General features: G+C 54.0%; 1 protein-coding gene across 1 annotated transcript in view; it reads right to left on the bottom strand.

Moving 5' to 3' along the window:
- The window catches only part of PLXNA4 (plexin A4), a 411,943-nt gene that overhangs the window by 7,810 nt on the left and 381,401 nt on the right, over nt 1-22,732 (bottom strand). The window contains exons 26-30 of the mRNA XM_019751040.2: nt 14,070-14,173; nt 13,354-13,453; nt 12,000-12,190; nt 10,710-10,879; nt 6,646-6,858 (exon numbers count right to left, since the gene is read on the bottom strand). Coding sequence (XP_019606599.2) covers nt 6,646-6,858; nt 10,710-10,879; nt 12,000-12,190; nt 13,354-13,453; nt 14,070-14,173 — 778 coding nt within the window. The remainder of the gene's footprint in view (nt 1-6,645; nt 6,859-10,709; nt 10,880-11,999; nt 12,191-13,353; nt 13,454-14,069; nt 14,174-22,732) is intronic.

Below are 22,732 nucleotides of genomic sequence, written 5' to 3'. Positions count from 1 at the left end.
GTTGCTCCCAGCGACCTGCAAGAGTGGTCCAGTGGGTCTCTTGTGTCCCTTGAACACCTCCCCCCACCCCCGTCCCCGTAGACGTAAGAGGTCCCCTCCCGAGGGGGCCCAAAGGCTCTTCCAAGCAGCACTGCCTTGATGTCCTGCCCTTTCTGGGGTTCACCAGGAAGAGCTGGGGGCTCCTTAGGGGGGGACGCTGGTGGAAGGCAATCAGTCACTGTCACTTGCAGCTGTGCACTGCTGTCAACTGCTTAATTAGATGCCAGCATTTACATTTTTAATTTCTTCAATTTGACATTTTATGCAGCAAACCCCAGCTCCCCTGCCAGAGGGGAGCTGTGCACTTTGTAACGAGGAACCGAAGGGCCCCAGTGCCCCAAGGCAGCAGCACCCTCTCCAGGGCGCTTTCAGGGTGTGAGCTAAATCAAAGGGACCAGGTCCCTGCAAACGCAGAGCGGTGTTGGGACAGGGGGCAAGCACATCCAGGGATCCCTGCAGGACCTCAGCTTCAATGCTGGGGAGAGCAAGCCTGAGAGCCTAGGATGGAGGAGGGCGCAGGGACAGTCACCAGGCCAGGGACTAGGTCGAGGCAAGTGAGGCATCTGGGGCACAATGTTTTAGGAGACGCACTCACTGTCACCAGCGTAAGTGCAGGTGACATTGCCAGGCTCAAGGCTCGATCAGGTGAGTGCAGGGGGCACTCTCAGAGGCTCTGGACAATCTCACCCTGGCCCCTGGCCCTGTGTGCTCCCAGACCATGTCTGTCATGGCACAGACCACGAATCCATCAGTCCCCTACCCCTACCTTTCCCCATTGGTGACCAGGAGTTGGGTGACAGGCTGTGCTCCCCCAGCCATCACGCTCAAGGGCCTGCCATGCAATGACAGTTCAATTTGCCGCCAGAGCACTCAGGGCGCTGAGGGCTAGACGGCCGCCCTGCCTGGAGCCGCAGCCATACCGTGATTGCAGACCCATCCTTCAGTCTGGGAAAGAGGAAGGCAGCGGGAGGCAGATGAAACCTGCACCCTCTGGCAGGGGAAGGGGCTGGTGGGAGAGAAACTCCTCTGTCCCTCAGGAGCCCACCACACACAGACACACTCGCCAACTGCTTTGCTGAACTGATTGCGTTTTGGCGGGAGGTCTTGGCCCATGACAAGCTGTCGAAAGAGGCGCAAGGACAAGAGCTTAATGAAATGGCCTTTCTCAGAGGAGCCTGGGGCGCAGGGAGGCGTCCTGCAGGGCTCATGGGGGCTTCCATCCTGCTTTCAGTGCGAGCTCCTCTGTCACCAGGCCCCTCCCCATCTTCAGAGCTCTCACGTCCTTGGTTGGTTCCTTGTCTTGTTTCATTCTGGTTCCTTTGCTCTATCCCAGAAGAGCCCGCTCTTCCAGACCTGCCGCCCACCCTAAAACCTCCCCAGGTTCCTTGGGGTTCCAAGTAATTTCATGATGTTCCAGGTACAGAAGTTTTAGCCAGAGACTTGATTCATTGCCACTCTATCTGGAACGCAGTAAGTTCCAGGGTTCCATTTTACAGCAGACACCCAGCGGTTTCAGTGGTGGCTCCCACCCGGGCCACTCCCGAGGAGATTTGTGTCATTGTACCTCAAGGATTCTATGCCTACCAAGCAAAATCTGCTTGTCAGGTAAAGGGTTATATTCTTAGGTCATATTGGTGAACAAAGGATGCCTGTCGCTTCTCTTCCGTGGCCAGCAGCCAGACGCGGCTCTGCCCACATGCCTTCCTCTGGACAGTTACACTCTGTCACCCATGGACAGTCACAGTGACTGACCAGGATGAAAACCCAGGTCCCCTCCCCGATAGGACACGACTGTCCCCAGAAGCAAAGACTCCTGCTGTTTCCATTATCTGCCCGCGAACCTTTCCCAGGTAGCTGGATGGTTCTGTCAGGCTTTGGCCAACAGCACCAGGGCTCCCACGGCCGCCTTTCTCATCCCTGAGCTACACGAGAGCAGGTTAGCACCCACTGTCTGCACTGGAAAGAGCAGATGCCTACACTCTGTCCCTTTGCAACGGCTTGCCTTGTAGCACACTAAAAGCCCAGTCATTCCTCCAAAGGGAATGTTTAGAAAGTGCGTCTGTGTGTGAGGAACAGAGGGGTAGGGGTTTGAGTGGGGTGGGGAGAGGGCAGGGGTTCTAATCTTCTCATCTGTAGTACTGGGCGGCAGCCCTGCCTAGTGGCGCTTTGCATATTGTAACAGAGAGGTCAGGTCTGCAGTGTGCGGCCCCATCTCTGTTGCCTGTGTATGGAGGGCACTGGATCGGACTAGTGCGTGTCTGTGGCCACTTACTAGCCCCCAGGTGGATCCACCACACATCTTCATCTTCAGTAAGTTCTAAATCACTGAGCTGAGTGGCCAGGGACAGCGTAATGCCCTGAGAAGTGTGGGGGCTTGGGGATTGCCTGACATTGTCCTGTTCTTGTCCCCTGCCCTGCCCAATGCTACGTGGACCCATCCTTCCTGGAGGGCTTTGCCAACCCGACCTTGACCTCTCCCTCTGCCACTACAGGGCTCCGCCCAGCCCTCCCACCTTGCCAGCACCCCTTGAACCTGATAAAGACCTGGTGTCTCTCAGCTGTGTGCACAATTGCTGCCTTGTCAGCCCCTGCTGTGTGGGCCTTTGGGCTCCGCCACGGAGAAGCCTTATTGATTGTGAAGGATGCAATTACGCCCCATTAATGAACTGCAAACAAGTGTGCTCATCAGCTGGCTGTGCAGCGAGGAAGGGAAAGGTCAGCCTGCGCCCCTGGACTTGAACTTGCTCCTGTGGGATTTCTGCCTGCAGGGGAGTCCTTCTTCAGAAGAGACTGGTGCCCTGAAAGTCGCCAGGACTCCCCTCCAGCTGGCAGGCTGGCCGAGTTCCAGCCTGCTGAGGAGTCCAGGCCCCACCACTCCTGCATTTGCTCACACCAGGTGGGTGCCTGTACCCTGGGGTCCCAGCACCAGTCCCCGGGGAGCTGCCACAAAAGGAAGGGCCCCAAAGAGCTGGATTCTCCTCTGTTGACCAGTCTGCAGAGGTTTACATTTGTGGGCTTCTATGGGATGGGCCAGGTGTGTGAGGGTGGGTGTCCCATCTCTGCCTTTAGGGTGGCTCTTGTGATTAAGAAGGTGGTCTCCGATGCCCCAAACTCTTAGAGAATAACAAAGTGACATCATCCCTTCAAACACCTCAAGGACGAAGGTCAGACGTGAAAGACAGTTGGAGCCTGCTCTGATGTCCCCAAATACTTGCCTTTCCAGGCCCTGCACAAACGTCTCTGCCTCTGTGACTCCTTCCCTGACCCATCTCTGAGCACCCCACTGTCACGGCTTGTGGGGTTTGCGAGCATGTCCTCCTTTCCCACGAGAGCCACAGGGAAGGGTCAAGTCTAACCTATCCCGAGTGCCCAACGCACCCACGATAGATACCATAAATATTTGCCCCAGGGTTTAATGAACAAGTTAATGAAATGTCTATACTTCACCTCCCGTATTGCTCCCAGGCTGGACTGTCACAGCTTTCTATTTCAAATAGATGGTTTCCTTAGGAGGCATATTTAAATATTTAAAATTCTTAACCTTTTTCACGCGGTGACACCTGTGATCGATGGCATTCATCCGTGCGGCACACCTCTTGTCCTCTCCCGAGTGGGCCAGCTGTGACTCCACTGCAGTCACTCCTGTGTGGAAAGCCTGTGACTGCAAGTCAGCAAGCTAATGGTGCCAGGGGAACAGCCTTGAAGCTCTTCCAATTTACAACGAGAGGAGAGCACCGCCCAACATGAAAATGGTACCGCTCTTGGTAATGAACTAGAAATCACGACTGATCGCGACACCCCAGTTGGCTGTGACGGACACTGTCGCACTGGTGAGTTCTGCTTGGGAAGGTGAGTGTCGCAGTTGATTGCTACTGGGGAACCCAGAGATGTTCCTCCCATGAGCAAAAGCCCTGCTACTTGAAGGGAGGCAGCTAAGACTGGGAGTCTGCAGTGGGGCCGCCCACCCCTCGCGCTGCAAGGTATTTGGAGGCAGGAAGGGGATGGAAGGGTGGGTGGGAGGATGGGTGGGAGGACAGATGAGAGGTCACGTGAGAGGACGCGTAGGTGAAGAACTTTTAGAAGCTACAAACCAGCATAGGTGTGATACAAAGATGTGGGCTGCTCAACCCATAGAGTGAAGAGGCCTCCTGAACCCATATGCTTTCCACCCCCTTTATAGAGGACCAGCTAGGGTTATCGCTGTTCTTAGTGGCTGTGATGGGACAGAAAGCCTCCCCACAGGTGTGCAGGGTGCACTTTACCACAGAGAGCTGCTAAGCCTGAGTCCTGTGGAGGCTATTGTGTGCTCACAGCAGCTGGGCAGTGAATTCAGAGGTGGGCAAGCCCTGACCACAGAGGGGGGCATTCTACCTCCATCCTTCTGAACCACAGGCTGCCAGGGCCCTGAGGTGGGAGGTCAGGCTTGCTGTGGATCCTGAGTTCTGCATTTCTGGCCTCAGTTTCCCCTTCACGGAACCAGACAAGCTCAGAGGCTAGTCTTCTGGGGTCAGAGCGGGACACCGATCCATTCATCACCGAGTAAGAAGCAGGCTGGGCTTGCTCGCCACACCTGTGCTTGCTCGCCACACCTGTGCATGCCTCCCCATGCTTTCCCCATCCCTCCGTCTTTGTACCCTCAGCCCAGAATGAGAGGAGAAGGGATTGGGGACCTCAAGCAAGAGAAAGATGCCTTTCCTGAGAGTGCCACTGGTTGCTAAGAAACTGGTGGGGTAAGAAATGAAAACCATCAAGCCACTCCTAAAAATAACCAAATGGACCGCGGTTACTCGTGACCTGTAGCAGCTGCCCCGCACAAATCTCATTCAGCACCAAGTCAAAGGGAGCCCATTAACCTGGGGCAGACACTATTCTGATCTCCGAGGAAATGGCCGTGGTCCGGGGAGAGTCCTCCATGCAGAGGTTTCATAAATGCCCCCAGCCTTTCACATCCCTTCTCCCTTCCGCCCTGCCTGAGGGTTATCACAGGGACCTTGCATCCCTCCATGCAGGGATAACCAAAAGCCCAGCTGCTCCCTCTTTCTCTCTGCCGAAGAACCGACGGACCACAAAGGAGGGCCTGCTCCTGGCAGTTCTACTGTCCAAAGAATGAGCCGCCCTTTATGTAGAGAGAGGTAAGAGCCCCTCTTGGTGACTCAGACACAGTCAGGTGCAAGGACCAAAGAGTTAGCTCTCTCTCTCTGACAGCCAAGGCTGCGTGCCCATCACAGGTACTAGTAGGAATGGACGGGGAGGTTATCAAAGAACAGAGTGGAGGGGGAAAAGAAAAGTCAACGCTTTTTGTAGGGCTGTGTTACCACGGTGGCCAGGACCACACCCCTTCTTAGCTATTCCCTCTGCATAAGAGAAGGCAATTTTCAAGAATAAAGATGGAGACTGTCTCTCTGCCATGAATGAAACGATACTATCCATTTTGTCTTCAGGAACAATTTCTGGTCTCTTATTCTTCAAAAAGTCACCAAATCTGAGCTTCCACCCAGGCTTCCTATCTTTAAGTTACTTGGAATACAAGAGAACGGCCCACTAAAAAGTAGGACGGCCATGTAGAGTTGTGCAGGTTGTTCACTGTGCAAGTGCTGCTGAGAGGGTCAGCTGGGGCTGACAACTAGCCCCTCACTCAACAAACCATGCATCCTGGCATTGGACCACATTCTCAGGTAGAAAGGGGCACCTTCCCTCATTCCCAGAGATGCCATATGGGTTGGCAGAGGCCCTACAAGTATCATAAATAAAGTAGAAAAGAGATTTGGGAGTCCACTGACTTTGGGGATCTACTTTCATTTTGGCCAGTTAAGTCATCTTGGGCTGATGACTTAGCCATTCTCCGTGTATATTTCTTCCCCTTCATGGGCACAAAATGAGGTTAGAAATCCTGTCCTCTAATATTCCAGGGCTCCCGTCATGAATAAATAAATAAAGCATCGTCTGGTGGCTTAGCTCAGGTGCTTGGCATATGGAACGGTTGTGGCCCAGATAAACCACACATGTTCTTTACCAGAAGTTAGTTTTGCACCAAGACAACCCAGCACCGCAGCTTACAGGCGGCTCTCTAGTCGCAGGTGCATGAGACTGTGATTAGACCAGGGCATTGTGGGTGAGAACTCACTGCAAGGCCCAGGGCATCAAGAGCTCACCGTGTGAGAGTCAAGGGACCGGGACAGTAAGAAGCTGTTCAAAGTGACAGTGACATTCCCACAGAAGGCTGGGTGGACTGCCAGATGGACGGGGTAGATGGGGAAAGGCCTCCAGCCTTTCTGTGGCAAGACAACTTATTCGGTTTTTCGAAATTTTTTGTTGGTGGGGAGTAGAGCAGGGGACTGTATTTCCTTCCCGAGCCTAGAAAGAATTTCAGCCACCAAGATCTCGGCCTCCCATGTAGGGATGCAGAGCCCAGGGGCAGCTTCTAGCCAAGTTTCCCAATTCTTGTTTCAGTGGACAATACACGGTTCCAGGGGGTGTGGGTATTGGATCAGTCATCGTAAGCCCCAGCCCATCTTGGGTGGTTGGGGGGCCGGGGGGACACCCCTAGTCAAAGGAAGTTGCCCGCGGGTGCAGGGGCCTGTCTGGGCGCCCTGGCCCGGCACTCACCTCTCCACCCAGTTCTTGTAGCTGGGAATATCCTTGGCATAGAGCAGCTTATTGGACGGGGAGTCCTTGCCCAGCCGGTGCTCCGACGTGGAGCAGGAGTCCATGAAGGTCTGGGCCACCACGGAGAGGCAGGCGTCCGTGATGCTGTTCTTGTGGATGTCAAACACGAACTGCGGGTTCTTGATCATGTTGACCCAAAACCGCAGCGGCAGGCTGTGCGGAGGGGAGAGGCAGAGGGTCAGGGAGACGGCACGGGGCCTGCAGCTTGGCCCAGACAGTTCTCAGGGGAAAGAGAAATGACTGGGGACCAACTAAGGGCCTCCTCTACGCCACCTATGTACCTTCCAGGAAACTAAAGAGCAGCAAGGCTGAAGAGTCCATCCAGAGATCCAGTGCATATGGGCACTGCAGCTCCCCGGCTCCCCCATAGCACAGGCTTTGGGGTCAGAGGCAGCCACGATGGGTGCCGTAAAGTGGACTTTCCGACTGTCTACTCCACTGTCTGCCCCCTGTGCCAGAGACAAGGCACATCCAGTTGACAAAACCTTAAAGAAGGGCCTGGAATGTGGGCTTTGTATCTTACTCTGAGCCCTCCACTGTAGAACTTGGGAGAAGCCCACCCTTCCTCCCTGCCTGGTAACATCCGCTTGGTCCTAATGGTGAAGGCAGTGGGGCTAGCTGATGACCCACCCCCAAGCTGGCATGCTGAAAACCCACCTTCACAGCCTCTCGCCTGCCCCACTGTGTTCCCTCCTTCCCCTCCTTCTTTCTTTCAGATAGCACCTGTGGCACACCAGGCCCTGTGTTAGCCACCAGGGCTACCGTGTGACTGAGACACAGCCCCCGCATTCTGGGGGGCTCGTGGGGAAGCCAGATGCAATAAAGGACGTGCTCTGCAAACTATCCGTGCCAGCACGGAAGGACCCAATGTGGGCCACAGGGAGGGGGCATCACGTCCACCCATGCAGAAGTGCCCAGAGAGTCTTCCCAGAGGGGCGGCACTTGATGGTCTGAGTTTGAAAGACGCATAGGTGTCCCTGAGCTGGATGGGACCTGGATGGAGCGAGGAGAAAGGTGCTACTGGGAGGGGACTCAGCTAAACAAAGACAAAGAGAAGAATGTCCCCGGTGGGTGGTCGTGTGCGTATAAGTCACGCTGTTGCTACGAAGGGTACTAGGGCGTCGGGAGGAACCTGCCCACCTGCCCTCTGGGCTGTCCTCTCTGGCTGTCCGGTTCTGTGGCTTCCATCCAGCCTGCTGAGACGCAGGTGAGGACGCAGTGGGGCATCAAGCGAGGAACCGCTATTTCCCTCCCTTGGCCCCCACCTCCTCACTTCCTGCCACTTCCCCTGACGTGTTATTGTTATTTGGGTTGCTGTTCTCACTGTTGGTAATAGCCCTAATATTTGTGTGTGTTTGGCTTGCCTCTTAGAGCTTAAACTCTTTGAATTACATTATTTCAAACAGTGAGAACAATGTTTCTGTATGTGTTGCATCTCCCAGCAGTCAGTACGTACATACAATAATGCTATAAATACAGTCGGACCTCATATTCGAGACTGCCAATCAATCAACAAGTACATATTAAGTTCCTACAAAGTGTGCAGCGCAAGCCCTGGCAGCCAGCACTGAGTTCTGACAATGGTAAGTGGCACTTGTGTCATCCTGGGAAATCCAGATGGGAAATCCAGGGATGGCACAGAGAATCATGACACTGGGGTATGTCAGGGTCACAGCAGCTGCCCTGGGGAGACCATGACAGCTGGGCTCAGAGCTCCGGATGAAGGACCCCCAGCTGCCCAGCGAATACAGTCTCCTGTCCACATCTTCCTGTTTCCAGAAGTCCTACCCACAGGAAGGACGCTAGGAGGCCATGTGAGCTGTATGGCTGTTTCTCCCCTACACCCCCTCTCCTTAAGCCAGTTGTGCTGACAGGCAAATCAAACAGGGAAGCCAGGGTACCACACGGAGTCTCCTGCCTAATGAAATATTAGCATATTATTAACATTAGTGCTGGCACTAATCTCTGGTTGATTGCAGTCACTCAGGCTAAATGAGCAGGAGGTCTACTTACAAGAGAGAAAGCAGCAGAATGTGGAGGAAGCCAGCAGCTTCCAACTTTGGCCAGGAACAAAGAAACAATCTCTTTTCAATCAAGGACAGTGAACTCTAAGTCAATATGCAAATGTCATCATTCCCGGACTAACTGCTTCTTGCCCAGGTAGCAATGACAAAGGTCAGGAGAGTGCTGAGCTGGGTACCACTGTCTCCTGACCAGCTTGCCTTCCTGGGGACTGGAGTTCTTTGGGAACTGAGGTTCTGAGGCTCTGGAAGAGCTGGCACACGGGAGCTTCTGCCCTCAGCCCCCGGACACTATGGCAGCCCTGGAGGTGGCCTTCCCCCAGCAGGAGGTCTGGGCTGAAAGCACATGGCTTAGAAACTATTCCAGGTGACCTGCCGTGAATGTGCTACAAGGACACACAGGGATGTTTTGAAAATGCCAGCTCTCCCCAGCAGGGACCGTCAGAGAAGTTCTGGGCAGAGCATGTCTCATATTCTGAAGACTGCTGCCATTCAAACGGGGTGGTAAGTAGGAATACTCATTGGCAGAGAGCAGCAAATTCACTAGGCTGGGAATGTGCCCCTTGCAACAGTGCTGCCTAAGACTGCTCAACACAACCTCACCCAGAGGCAGGCACTGGGAGACAGCAGACCTGGCAGGCCGCTCAGACGAGGGGACAGTCTTTACCCCAGTGGCTGCCCTGCATGAGCAATCTGGATTCCAAGAATCTTATTTCAGAAAGGCTGGGAGATGCGTGAGAGAAGATATTCACTCCCCAAGAACTAAGATGGGGATACACCCCGCTCTTCAATTCTGTGGTCTAAAGCTCTGTTTCTGCCTGATTTCTTTTCGTTTTCAGTAGAGACAGCACTGTTTTTCAGATGAAGGAGATGGGAAGCCAGAGCACATTACACTAAATAAAGTCTTACTACCATAGGCTGACGTCTGCCTTTATGTGTCTTGGTTTGGGGTTCCGGGCTGGCTGTCAGCGTGCCTGGCTTTGCCCTCATGCCCACCCGTCCTCACAGTTGGCAGCTGCTGGGCAACAGGTTCGTGCCGCCTTGGAAGAATGTTTTGGGGAAGGACAACCTGGGACAGGAACTGCCTAAAAGCTATAGGCAGGCAATTCTGGAACTGATGGGACAATTCCAGCCAGCTGTGCCTGAGGTAGAAGTCTCAAGTAGAGACTATCTCAGCCAGGCACCTGCATGAATATTTATCGAGTCCCAGCTTTGTGCGAGGTTCTATACCAAGTGCTGAATACTGATGTCTGACCTTGCAGCCTCAACCTGAAACACAAATTACTCACAAACCGAAGGAAAGGATGATGTCAGTTAAAGGAGAGAGGGACCATGGTGGAGACACCTCGTGTGCCCATTAGGACTTAGCGAGTCCTGTTGTCTCAGAGACAGACAAAGTGGTTATGGGAAGGTCTCTTCCCCAAAGGGAGTTTGGAAAGGCGTTAATGGGAAGGGAGACCATTGCTTCTTGAATAGAACAGAAATAGCCCGTCCCCCTAGATGACTGCATACAGGTTGTGCTTCAAAACGCTGCTGAGCAGTCCCTATTCGATGCCACCCTTCTATAATCTAGTTGCAAAATGCCTCGCATCCAAACAGCTGCCTTCCTGTCTTCCACCTGCGTCTCTCAGCCCACTGAGGGCAGGGGCCGTGCCTGACAGTCTCTGTACCCTCCGCGTGTGGCATAATATCGTGCACACGGGAGATCCCTGGAGGTGAAGGACCCGGCCGCGACATTTGGCAGGTCTTTACTATTTTGCACATTACTTGGTTAAATAAATGTTTGTTAACTGATTGATGGCTCGGAGAGAAGGATGGTTTGACTAGTCAGAAGTGAGAGATGAAGTGAGCACAAAAATAGGAGGACAGGGCGGGGAGGCCCAGGGAGAGCGCCTGCGATGGAAGGTGGCCCACGGCCCTTCTCACCCTGGACGCGGCTGGCCTCCCCTGACGCGGGGCGTCCTCTGCTCTCCCTTCACTCACCAGTTGCTCTTCCAGGTATGGCGGACATGTGGGTCGTGGATACCGTGCTTATCAGCCTGCTCATCCAGGAAGTCAAACATGTACTTGATGGCCAGGGGCAGGGCAGAGCCGCGGTGTGCCGTGCTGAAGATGGTCTCAAACAGGTCGTCCACGAACTTCTGCAGCGTGCCCTGGGGAGGGGGCGGCACAGGGTCACACACCGCTCAGCACAGGAGTGCCGCGGGTGGGTTTTGGGTCTTCCTCGAAGCCCGGGGAAGGGGAGGACAGCATACATCCCGGCCATCTTGGGTGAAACGGGGTACGTGCATGCATTAAATCTCCCCACCCCCGGCATCTGCCGCTAACAGCTTTATGTTTCCTCTGCGCGTGGGAAACACAGACCGCTGATGAGTGGGCCTGAGTGAGCTTTCCTCTGCCAACAACACGGTTTGGTTTAACACCCTTTGGCGGTGGTATTTTAGCACTTTCCACAAACGCTAATGAACGGCTCCCTGGGTCAGAGCAGACAAACAGAATCTCCTGGTTTTGTTTGGACAGTCTTCACTCCGGCTAATGAACAGTCAGTCACCCACTCGGCTCCCAGGAGTGAAAGCCTAACTGGAGACACACAATGTCCTGAGAACCGGGATTAGAAACGGTGCCTAGAAAGTCACTGATGGAGCCCCCGTTTCCATCCTCGAAACTGCCTAGGACACCGCAGAGAAGGAGTCATTCTCTCACCAGGATGGTAGAAGACCGTGAATGGAAGCAGCTAGTGTCTCTATACCATGTTTCCCGAAAATAAGACCGGGTCTTATATTAATTTTTGCTCCAAAAGACGCATTAGGGTGTATGTTCAGGGCATGTCTTATTTTTTCACATGCAACAACCTACATTTATTCCAACACAGTCATGTCATCTTCTTCTGGAACATCGTCGTAACGTACTAAATGCGTCCGTCTGGCTGACGATCTTAACGGGGGCTTATTTTTGGGGTAGGTCTTATTTTCGGGGAAACATGGTATTTGAGAAAAGGCACAGAGGAGGGATGGAAACAGAACTTCAGGCTGCATGCCAACAGCGATGTACGGGTGGGGTTTGCCGGAGCACTGGGGTCAGAAGGATTCCGAGGTTGTGCGCTGGGGAAGAGCACCAGGCTGATGCGCTGTGCCTGTCCTGAGTGGATCACAGAGGGGCACGAGCACAGATGATAGGACTCTGCTGGCTCGGGCATCTCTGTGAGGGTGAAGTCCCTCCCCACACCGCACAGGTGGCCCCCCAACCCCCCAACTCCCGCCTGAAGTCCAATACCTTAGTGGCCAGTAATCGTGTCAGATAGATTTCAGACACCATCTTGCTCCCCCGGTCACCCTCCTTCTGGTCCCCGTGTTCATGATTCTTCACCAGGTGCCACATCTTGACTCCACTCTCCAGGTCGGGGGTGATCATGGGCGTGCGTGAGCGGAGGCTGTCGGGACTCCCCGTGTATCGGATCATGTTTTCTGCCGATGCAACGGGCCCACACGCGTGAGGCCACTCAGCCTGCCAGCTGCTTACTCACAACACCCCCCCATTCGTTCAGGCCCCCTGCTGTCTGATCCATCCTGCAATTTTCTGCCGCTGTCGCCTTGCCTTGGTGAAGGCTCAATTCCCCGAAACTGGGGTGCCTTTCCAGCCACCTCCAGGAAACTCTGGGACTACCTTTACCCACTCGGATTCCCCTCCCTCCTCTCCTTGCATCTCGCCAGCACTTAATTATTCAATATGTAAAAATATAAGCTTGTCCTTTTTTACACGTGTCCTTGTAAGAGTTTTCCAGTCATGTCTTGGATGTGTTCTGTGTAGCCAATTAAGTGTGAGCGTGAGAGCAGGTAGCGTGTCTCCCCAAATGACTGGACCAGCTGAGTAATTACCTTGTCACCTGCTCATCTTTACCCCCCACCCCCCCGCCCCTCTGGCCTGGGCCCATTCTTTCCCCTTATTTGCTGAAATGTGAGGTCTGGTGAAATGAGTATTGAGCACAAAAGAAAATGGTCCTACTGGGTGTGGGCACCATTCTTTGTTTCCTTCTATTTATTTTCCAGAACGATCCCGGGACTTTGATAGTTTTTTCAGTCCCCGTTTTGCTGGTAAGAAAACCAGGTCTCGTAGCCGTCAGGCAGCTGGCCCCCAGGGACCCAGATGGTGTGAGAACAGGGTGGTACCCCGGCTTCCAGCCCACATCCAGCACCCTTCCCCACACCATGGAACTGGAGTCCGCACCTTCCCTCAAATGCTGCATAACCATGTGACCTTTACACATCGTGCAGCCTCTGTGTGACTGAGGTATAATTTGCTAATCTGCATAATAGGGGGAAATAATAATTACTTAATTCACTGGATTGTTATGAACATGACGCCGATGATGAGTATCACAAAGTGAAAGCATCTTCGAGCCTGTAAGATGCTCACGGAGGTAGCTGTCCGTCCTGTTCCAGGGGATGAAGGTTCTGCCCTTGCCTGAGGCCCCACCTGCAACCAGGAGGCTCTCCCCTCCGACGGTCAGCCTGCCTGACTCACCCCCCACTCCCCACCCCAGGGGTCCCAGGCCTTGCAGGGGTACTACCATCACGACAACAGCTGCTCAGGGCACCCTCTCCTCCCCAGGACGACTCGATGAACTCACCATATTTACTTGCCGAGGTCCTGGAGACAGTGGAGTTGTTCACGGTGTTGTAGGCTGTTACCTGCTTGGACACTAAAGCTACCACAGAACCATCTGGCACCTACAAGGAAAAGGCTCCTAAGGGCCTGGGCACAGAAACTCTGCCACCCCAGGAAATAAGGACAAGCCCCAATGAATTTGGCCCTCCGGGGCTGTCAGCGCCTCCCAGGAGAACGAGGGGCCTTGGGAGGCTGTCCGCTTCCCTTTGAATGAAACAAGACACATCTGGATACTGAATAGTATTGTGTGTTGTGGCTTGCTCTTAAAGAGACTCTGGCAAGAGCGTCTCACAAGCACCCTCTGTCCCGATGCTTTTCCAGGGAGTCCCCACCTTAAGCTCTAGGGCTCTTCCAAGGAAGGGCCCAGATACCTGTGACACATGGGTTTGCAGATGGATCCCACATGGGGAAATAGGAGATTGCTTCTCTTGGGGACTCTGCCCCCACCCTGCAGGAAGCATGGCCATCAGCATCCTATCTCCAAGGACGTCAAAGGTTCCTGGCTAGCGGACAGCAATTTTCCCTGAGTCGCTAAGGGCACGTGAGGTGCAGCTGAAGAAGCAGAATTAGGAATCGGTGTGTAGCCTCAGTGGGGGGACCCTGTTATTCACGCCCTGAGACTTCCGGGGACCTGCCTGTCCAGTTAGCGGGCCCCTCCTGCGCCCACAGTCGCCTCACCTGGTAATGGGCCAGGGTGTTGAGTCTCTTCCAGTCATTCTCAATCTTGGTGGTGATGTCTTCGTCCTGCAGGACCATCCTCGCCCCGCTTCCTTGGCGCCACTCTGTGGGGAGGGCAGAGGCCGTTCAGAGAGCCCGTCGGGCCCCTCCTGGCGGGATCCTGAAGACCCCTGTGTGGGTACCTACACCGTGCCCCCTCAAGGGGTGCCCATGGACACACAGGTGCGAGCAGACACGCCCTGAAGAGGGGGTGCAGAAGCTCTCAGTGCAGGGGGGCCCCGAGCCCCAGTTCTGGTTCTCATGCCCACAGACTGTGTGACAGAAATGGGGATAACGTCACCTGTCCTCCCCTGCCCACCTGCTCTCTGCAAGTGGCCGCAGCTGCAAGTAGATGTTTAGTAAAACCTGGCTGAATGCCTGAGGCAGGTGGAAGCACGTAAGGGAGCACTAAGCAAAGGCACGGTGGCACCTAATGCCACACACTTGTTTGCTTGATTGTAAGATCCCGGAGCGGACGAGACTGAGGTTACAGGTTCCGTCACTGGGCACCCTGCTCCTGTCCCAGGGCTGTGTCCTGTACCCGAAAGCCAGCAGGGGAGTCACCCTTGGCAGGGAAACTGGGTGAATGTGTGTGGAGGGAGCAGCAAGACCAATTCTCATGCCGGGAACAGCCCCACAAAGCGGATGTAGGTAACAGCATCTCGGGGGGTTTTCCCAACACCTAATTCGTTGATGTTGAAGGTATACACTTACATCCCTACCTTCTCCTCTTGGGCCCTGACACCTACAACACACTGACTCGCTGATGGATCCCACATGGGCAAATAGGAGACTGTTTCTCATCAACCAAATCCCCATTGGCACACGTGGCACAAACCACATGGAGAAGTGCACGTTCCAGCCTTGAAAAGTACACGCACGGCAACCCGGCTACACGACAGATACACCACCAGCTCTTGCACATGGGCACGCACCCACCCATGCATGCACACACCGAAGGAAAACAGGCTTTTACATTCAAATGCAACACGTGTTCCAGCCAGGAAGCCAGGAATCTGCTTTCCAGGCAGCCACAACTGCCCCCCGTGCCTCCCAGATGCTGACACTTGGGAAATGTGCAGAGCGCTGGTTTTTGCAGTGCTGCTAGGGGCTGGAATGAGTTATCTGCAGTCCTTGCCTGACCTTACCATGGATTTTCCCTATGGCCACAGAGACACATTTCAGATTCTCACCCTCCGTTCCCCTCTGGTCAAGCCTGAGCTGTGGGTCCACAACCAGCCGCATTTGTGACACAGAGAGCACCAATTAACCTTGTGCACTTGGCATGGCCAGTGCTACAGATGAGAAACAGGCCCAGGGAAGGAACTGCCTGCCCTCAGAAGGAGCAGAGATGCTCCTACTGTGTTTACCCGAAAATAAGACCTAGCCGGACCATCAGCTCTAATGTGTCTTTTGGAGCAAAAATTAATGTAAGACCCGGTCTTATTTTACTATAAGACCCAGTCTTTTCTAACATAAGACTGGGTCTCATATTAATTTTTGCTCCAAAAGACGCATTAGAGCTGCTTGCCTGGCTAGGTCTTATTTTCGGGGAAACTCAGTAACATCCAAGCCCCTGCTTCCATTTCCCAGGCTCGTCTGCTGCCTCGTGTAGAGCTTGCTGCAGAGGTCTGGCCATCCCAGGAAGGAAAATGTAAGGAAGCCACGCGTGGTCACTGGAGCAGAGAAGCCTCAATAGGCCTCCGGGGCCCTCCCATCCCTTAGTGCTGTTGATGACACAGCTGGAGCTGAACATGGCGGTTAGGGCCTCGGGGCAGGTAGTGAAGTGAGCAAAAGGGGAAATGCCTCTAGAAGCGCCTGGTCCCTAGTGTTTTGTCTGTTGTTTGTTGTGGGCTTTACATTTTTATGCAGATGGATGGTGCACATATTTTTATGTTGCTCTATGGTGCATGTATTTTTTACGTAGATGTATGATGCACGCAGTTTTGAGGTGCTGGGACAAAAGAAAAGGCATATCTCCCAGCTGGCTGGGCAGCGGACAGGCAGTTCATTCAGACGCTGGTGAAGACAAGCCTGGGCTGAGGAATACGGCAGTGGCGTGCGTTATCTTAGTCACACAGTGGGCCCTAAGAGGCAGACTCTTGGGTCTCCCCTGCTTCCTGGTGAATGGTGTTAGGGCCGTTAAGTCAAAGCCTGCATGGGGTTGGGAGGACATCAGTACAGAGACAGCCCTGGGGTGCAGAAGGCAGGCAGTGTTCTGCATTCCCCCCATGGGGGTGGGTGGGAGGAGAAGCAGGGGATGAACTCTGGACAGAAGACCACTGGCTGGGCCCAAAGGAGAAGGTCGTCTCCATCACTAACGTGGCTACGGGCTTGCCCAGACTAGATAGGGAAGATAGCAGCTGAGGACCAGCTTTCCGGTTTAGTGGCTGCACCGGCATCCCTTGCCGATGGGCTTGTAGCACATCTCCGTCAGACCTGAACATGCCACATAGCCCGATGGGATGGACTCAGCAATGACAGCTGGTGACTTTTTCTGGAGTCTGATGCAGGACTTCCTTGTTGCATAACCCTGAGTTGTGCAGTGCACAGCCTGTGTGGCTGTACTCAGCAGATTGATTCTAGGTCATGTCCAATAATTATGTAAGCAAACGAAAGTCAGTCTGCCTCTATGCCCCCACCTGAAAAAAGTAGGGCAGAGTATGGCCATGCTTCCCCCCAGGCAGTCACGGAATGATGGCTTGTCCTTGGAATCTAAAAACGATGCTGCTAGATGCCTACCAGCAGGGCTAGCCCAGCACCTGGAACGTAATAAGTACTGGATGTGTATTTATTAAAGGAATAATGAGTAAGTGGATGAATGAATGAATGAATGAATGAATGAATGAAGGGGAAGAGTGAGTAAGCAGGTGTGTGATCGCAGCCCATTTTCCAAGCAGTAAAAGAGGACATTTGACCTGTGTGGCGCTGTTCCACAGTAGGCAGTGAACTACAGTGAGAAGTGAACTGTGGGCTACTCTGTTAGCAACCGGGCACAAAGGATGATGTGATCAAAAACACACCTAGGTACGTCCATTGCCAGAGATGAAAGCTCTTTTAAATTATTGTCACTCCTTCTAATTTTACAACCAGAAAAATTAAAGAAATGGCTTGGGAAGACAGACACAGAGGTCATCATCTGCAGCCATGGCTCCGTCTGCTACCCACTTGGATTCTCTTCCACGGGCACTACCTGGGCTCCTCTTCTGGGTGGGGCATGGGACCAGGTCATCCAGATACAAAGATAGATAACAGGAGCCACCGTGCCCCAGGAGTTCTCGCCAAGGAAGGCAGGTGTGGACACAGCTCAGGGCACTGCAGCATGGTACCCGCCACATCTATGATCAACCAGGTGTCAGCGGAGTGATGGCTGGACTGGAACCCAGAGCTGCGGCTACACCGGGAGGCTGGCATGTAGTTGCCGCCACTTAGCTCCATACCTGGAGCTCTAGAAATCCCAGTGTGTCACTTGTGGCCCAGTTGCGCTTGGGCCACAGCACTTTCCACAAAAGCAAGCTGTGCTGATGGGGTGGACATGGGAGTTCCCCAGGGGCTGCAGTTTTCAGGCAGTGATGACATGCAATGGGCAGCAGGAGGGTCAAGTGCAGGCAGGAAGTGTGTCCTCCACGGTGCCAACGCCTGGTCACAGGTTCCGGGACAGCAAGCAGAGGCAGCCTGGTATCCTGCTCCCAGCATCCTTCCAGCCCAGCCAGCCTCGGAGGCGTACGGGTGGGCAGCAGGGAGGCAGCCATTGTGGTCTTTCGGGCAATTACCGCCAAAGTTAGGAACGTTCCCCTCAGTACCAACATGGGGACAGTAAGCTGGGATCAAAATCAAGGAGGAGACTACGTAGCTTTGCTTTTAGCTCTCTCAAGCCTGCATTTTTTTCCCCTTTCTACAGAAAAATGGCTCGGTGCTTTTTTTCCTGACACATCAGAAATGTAAAAATGTCCACTTCTCTATCCCATCCCCACACTGGTCCTGACGGATGAGCAGAGAGGCATGGGAGCTCCACCCCCGGGGCCTACAGGACAGAAGCAAGGCCATGGGCGGCCCAGCCAGCTGACCGGGGGGCGGAGGCGCAAGTGTGGATATAATAGGAAGGCAGGCAATCCCCTGGCACCGAAAAATTTCAGTGTACTCACGTGGAAATTCGTCCCTAACACGCATACTTCTGTGCCTGGGGTCCTTAGTTTTCCCTGTTGGCCTGGCTGGAACACACTTCATGTCCATGTTTCCCCGCCTTTCCCAGCCAGCCATGGCTACTATTTCCCCAGACGCATCATGGAATGTCTCCGGAAAATCAAACTGGTGTCGTGGCCCTCGGCTTTCTGGAGTGCCCTGCACTGCTTCATGACCTTGTCCTGAAGGTCTGTGGAGCTCTACCAGTCAAGTCGGAACCAGGCAAAGCCAAAGCAAAGGGCAAAGGGCAAAGCAGCTGGCTTCTCCCTGCCCCGGGAGCAGGACATCCCCCAGCGGCATGGCTGGGTGCTGCCCCCTACACAGCCGGAAAGGCCCCAAGAGCCTTCAGGTGAAGGTCAGCAGCCCTCAGCAGTGAGCGGCTGGCTAGGTCAGCCTCAGGAGGCCCCAGTAAGGGCAGATCTAATGTTGTGCTCTGTTTACTGTTGCATACTCACACAGGCTCAGTTTTAAGAACAGGAACGAAAATCAGGAGAACCCAGGTCTCCTAATCCTCAATTCTCTTCCCAAGCCTGCTCTTTACCCGAGAGACTCCTTCAGACTCATCTATAGAAACAACACTAAAAATATCTTTCTATTGTGTCCACACCTTGCCATGCGCGAGGTGACCCTGTTAGAACAGCCCAGGGAAAATGTGACAGCTTGGCCAATGGCCAGCGGCCTTGCAGGTGAATGCCCAGCCCCCCAGACACCCTTCCTGCCTTGGGCACCGTGAGGGACTGGACAATACCTCAAGGCACCAAATGATGTGACAGCCCCAAGGAATCCTGAGACACACAGACTCCCGCCACCGCCTGCTCTGGACCAGGACGTCTGCTGCCCCATCTGGTGAGAGGCATCTCCTGTAGCCGCCATGTTTCATGGTCGGATCCAGAAATCCTTGGAGCTGCATTCTTACTCACTCATTCCACCAGCATTTCCTGAGTGCCCATGGTGTGCCAGGCTCTGTGCCAGCGGGACCCTCTACAGGGTTAGATAAAGAAACTTAAGAAAATGAAAGCCCTGGCCTTTGAAGGGTTGCCTGTGTAGGGCTGTGCAGGAGAACAAAGAATTGGGGCCAGGTGACAGGAGCCGCAGGGAGGTGAGCTGCTTTGGGGGGGGGGGTGTCTGCGGGCCTAGGGTGGGGGGAGGCTGCCTGGGCTGAATGCGGAAGGGCGAACAGGCACAGGGCTTTGCCTCACTGGCAGGGGATGGGCACTCAGATCCAAAGGTGCCATTTATGTGACACATCTAGGGACCCGTGAGTCTGCACCCTTGTGGGACACAGTGGAAAAGAGAGGCTGGACACACACACGCAAGTCAGGAAGGTGACTCAGGAGCAAGCTGGCGTGCCACACACGGCATCTGGGGTTGAGCTGAGGCCCACAGAAATGGGGGTGGGGGTGGCGGTGAATGAAAAGGGGTGGGGAGCCCCACCAAAGGGAGTGGGCTAAGGTGGGGGGGCGGGGATGTAGGTGTAAGGCATGGCCAGGAGATAGGCCAGGGCGCCTCAAGATGCTATGGGGGCGAGAAGGTGGGAACGCCATGGTGTCCCCAAGGTTGTGAGGTGTCTGGGGAAAAAGTGGGGGTTCGTCTGCAGGCCGACCCTGGAAGGGGACACTGACACCAAGCACATGACTGGCCTGGCTCCTGGAGGGTCCCCTACCACCAGCAGCTGCTCCCCTGAGAGGCAAAGCCTCCCCTGGGGTGCACAACCCCTCATTAGCTCTGACTCACAGTCTGTGCGCGCAGGTGGGAACATGGCACACACACACACACACACACTCAGACACACACATGCTCATGCACACTCATCCATGCACCATATTTTACGCAGGCTGGGGACCCTGAAGGCTTTATAACACCACCCCCTCTAGCCCCAGTCCAGTCTTTCTGCCGCCGTCTCTCCTCAGACCCATCACAGGAATTTAGTAGGAGCCAGATGACCGAAAAGGGCAAGGGGGGAAGCAGATGCCCTCCAGGTGGGTAGAGCTGGCCAGGTCAACCCTTATGGTCCATGAGGGAGGGACACCACAGCGAGAGGCCTGCCCGCCACCCCAGGCCACCTTTCCTCACCTTGGCGGCACCTGACAACAGGTTCCCGTCAGGAGCACACGCCCAACCTGCATACGACCCACTCTACTTCCAAACACAGGGTCCCGAGCGTAAGGCTAGGGGAAGAGACATGAGTTGGCTGCACACCTGTCAGCAGGTGAGCCCCAGGAGACACCTGGCACAGAGCCCTGAGACCCTCCACACCCAGCCACTCCAAAAGGGGGGAGCATCACAGAACAGCTGGGAGGGGCTCAGGGTCACTGCAAACCATATCAGAAAAGTGACCTGGGAGTGAGAGGGGGGACCATCTAAATATGTCTTGTGAAAAAAAAAATATTGAGAGCAAGTTCTAAAACATAAAATAACTGAACTATGAAATGTGGTGTTTCAAAGAAGAAAGTCCTACAGAGAACTGTGCCGCCAACTGTAAAGGTCCCAGCACTGGCTAGTTGTTACTTAGGGACGTCTGGGAGCTAAAAGTATACGAAAGCCGTGCTCTGCCACTCGATTTAAGAGAGATGAGCGAGAGCTTCATGGATAATCTTGAATATGGAGCACAGAGACGCTAGTGTCACTTAGGCAGCATGCTGGGTCAAAGAAGAGTTAAAAAGGCAGGTGGGGGGTGGTGGGAGGAGAAAAGGTGACCCTGGTATTCAGACGCAAGGCACCAAGAGAAAATTGCTAACTCTGACCTCTCTGGCAGCTCCTGCCCGGCAGCCCAGTGCCCTGCGCCAGGCTCCAAGCACAAAGGACAGACACACTCACAATCCAATTTGTTACACTTCCACCTTCCAGGGAGAGAGGGAGGTGAAAGAAAAAAAGAAAAAAAAATCCCATTATCTTTATCTGTCCTTCCCATCAGGTGCAGCAGAAAATGCAAACTGGGGAGATGGCTGCTGTGAACTCTTTATATTTCACTCAGAAGATAGTGTATCTTTTTATTGCATACAGGAATTACTTATTTGAAAAAATATATCCTTTCAGCAGGACTTGAATGGCAAGACAGAGGGGGTGGTGGAGTTGGGGGTAGGTGGCTATTGATAGAGCATTTGCATTAAACCAGAGGAATCTCTGGAGGTCAAGACCTGCTGAAGAGACTGGAGGGAGGAAATGGGTGTTCTCGCCAGCTCCCTGCTGTGTGACCGGGGCCCATGCACTGTGCCTCTCTGAGCTGCAGGTTCTTCTGTGCGGTGTTTCCTCTGGGAGAGCAGAGAGGAGCCAAACGATTCCCATGGCTCAGAAAGAGGGCTGTCCTGCCTTCCGCTACTCAGTGGAGGTGAGGAAATCCTCCTAGGCACATTGGCACCCCCATGCCTGGCACAGAGCTTGCCCCAAAGTAGCCTCCCCTGATGCAGAATCACGTGATGCCAGGGGGTACAGGACATAGAGCTGGTGGGGACACCCTCATGTGTAGCAGAGTGGGGTGCCCTCAGCAGGGAGAGCTCCCAGGGACCACCTGCCCCAGTACAGCCTCCACACCTGCCCTGTGATATCTTTCCTTCCCTAGAATCCAACAGACCGAAACGCAGGTTGGTCACCCCTGTGCCCTTCACTTTGGCTCCCGTGATGGTTAATTTTACGTGTCAACTTGGCTGGGCCAAGGCACCCAGATATGTGGTCAGACGTGACTCTGAATGTCTCTGTGAGGGTGTTTTGGGATGAGATAAACATTTACACTGGGGGACTCTGAGTGAAGTGAGTTGCCCTCCAGAATGGGGTTGGACCTCATCCAATGAGGTGAAGGCCTGAAGAGGACCAAAGATTGACCTCTCTGAGCAAGAGGGAATCCTGCCAGCAGACAGCCTTTCCACTTGAATGGCAACTGGCTCCTCCTTGCGTTTCCAGCCTGCTGGTCTACCTTGCAGAGCTGGGGACTTGCCTGCCTCCATGCTACTGGCGTCCCACCACAATTCGTATTGAAACCCTAACCCCCAATGTGATGGTATTTGGAGGTGGGGTCTTTAGGAGGCGATCGGGTCACGAGGGCAGAATCCTCATGAGTGTTTAGAGCCCTTAAAAAGGGGGCCCCCCCGAGGACCCCTTGCCCCTTCCACCACATGAGGACACAGTGAGAAGGCGCCAGCTAGGAAGCTCCTCACCAGACACCAAATCTGCCAGCTGCTCTTTGCAAGCCACTTAGTCTGTAATGCGTTAGAACAGCCCAAACGGACTAAAACTCCATCGTCACGTGAACCAATTCCTTCAAATAAATCTCTCTCTCTCTCTCTCCCCTCTCTCAGTACTCACTACTTTATCTCTCTATTTATCTATACCTACACATCTACACATCTACACATCCGATCTGTCTCTCGGGGGACCCCTGACTCATACAGTTCTCCACCTTAGTTCCTTAACGCCTAGAAAAGTCTGGGGGAGGGGTGGAGGGGGAG

Source organism: Rhinolophus sinicus, linkage group LG11, assembly GCF_036562045.2.
Source record: "Rhinolophus sinicus isolate RSC01 linkage group LG11, ASM3656204v1, whole genome shotgun sequence".
Taxonomy (NCBI): domain Eukaryota; kingdom Metazoa; phylum Chordata; class Mammalia; order Chiroptera; family Rhinolophidae; genus Rhinolophus; species Rhinolophus sinicus.
The sequence above is the reverse complement of the archived record's forward strand: the minus strand, read 5'-3'. Positions and strand labels throughout refer to the sequence as shown.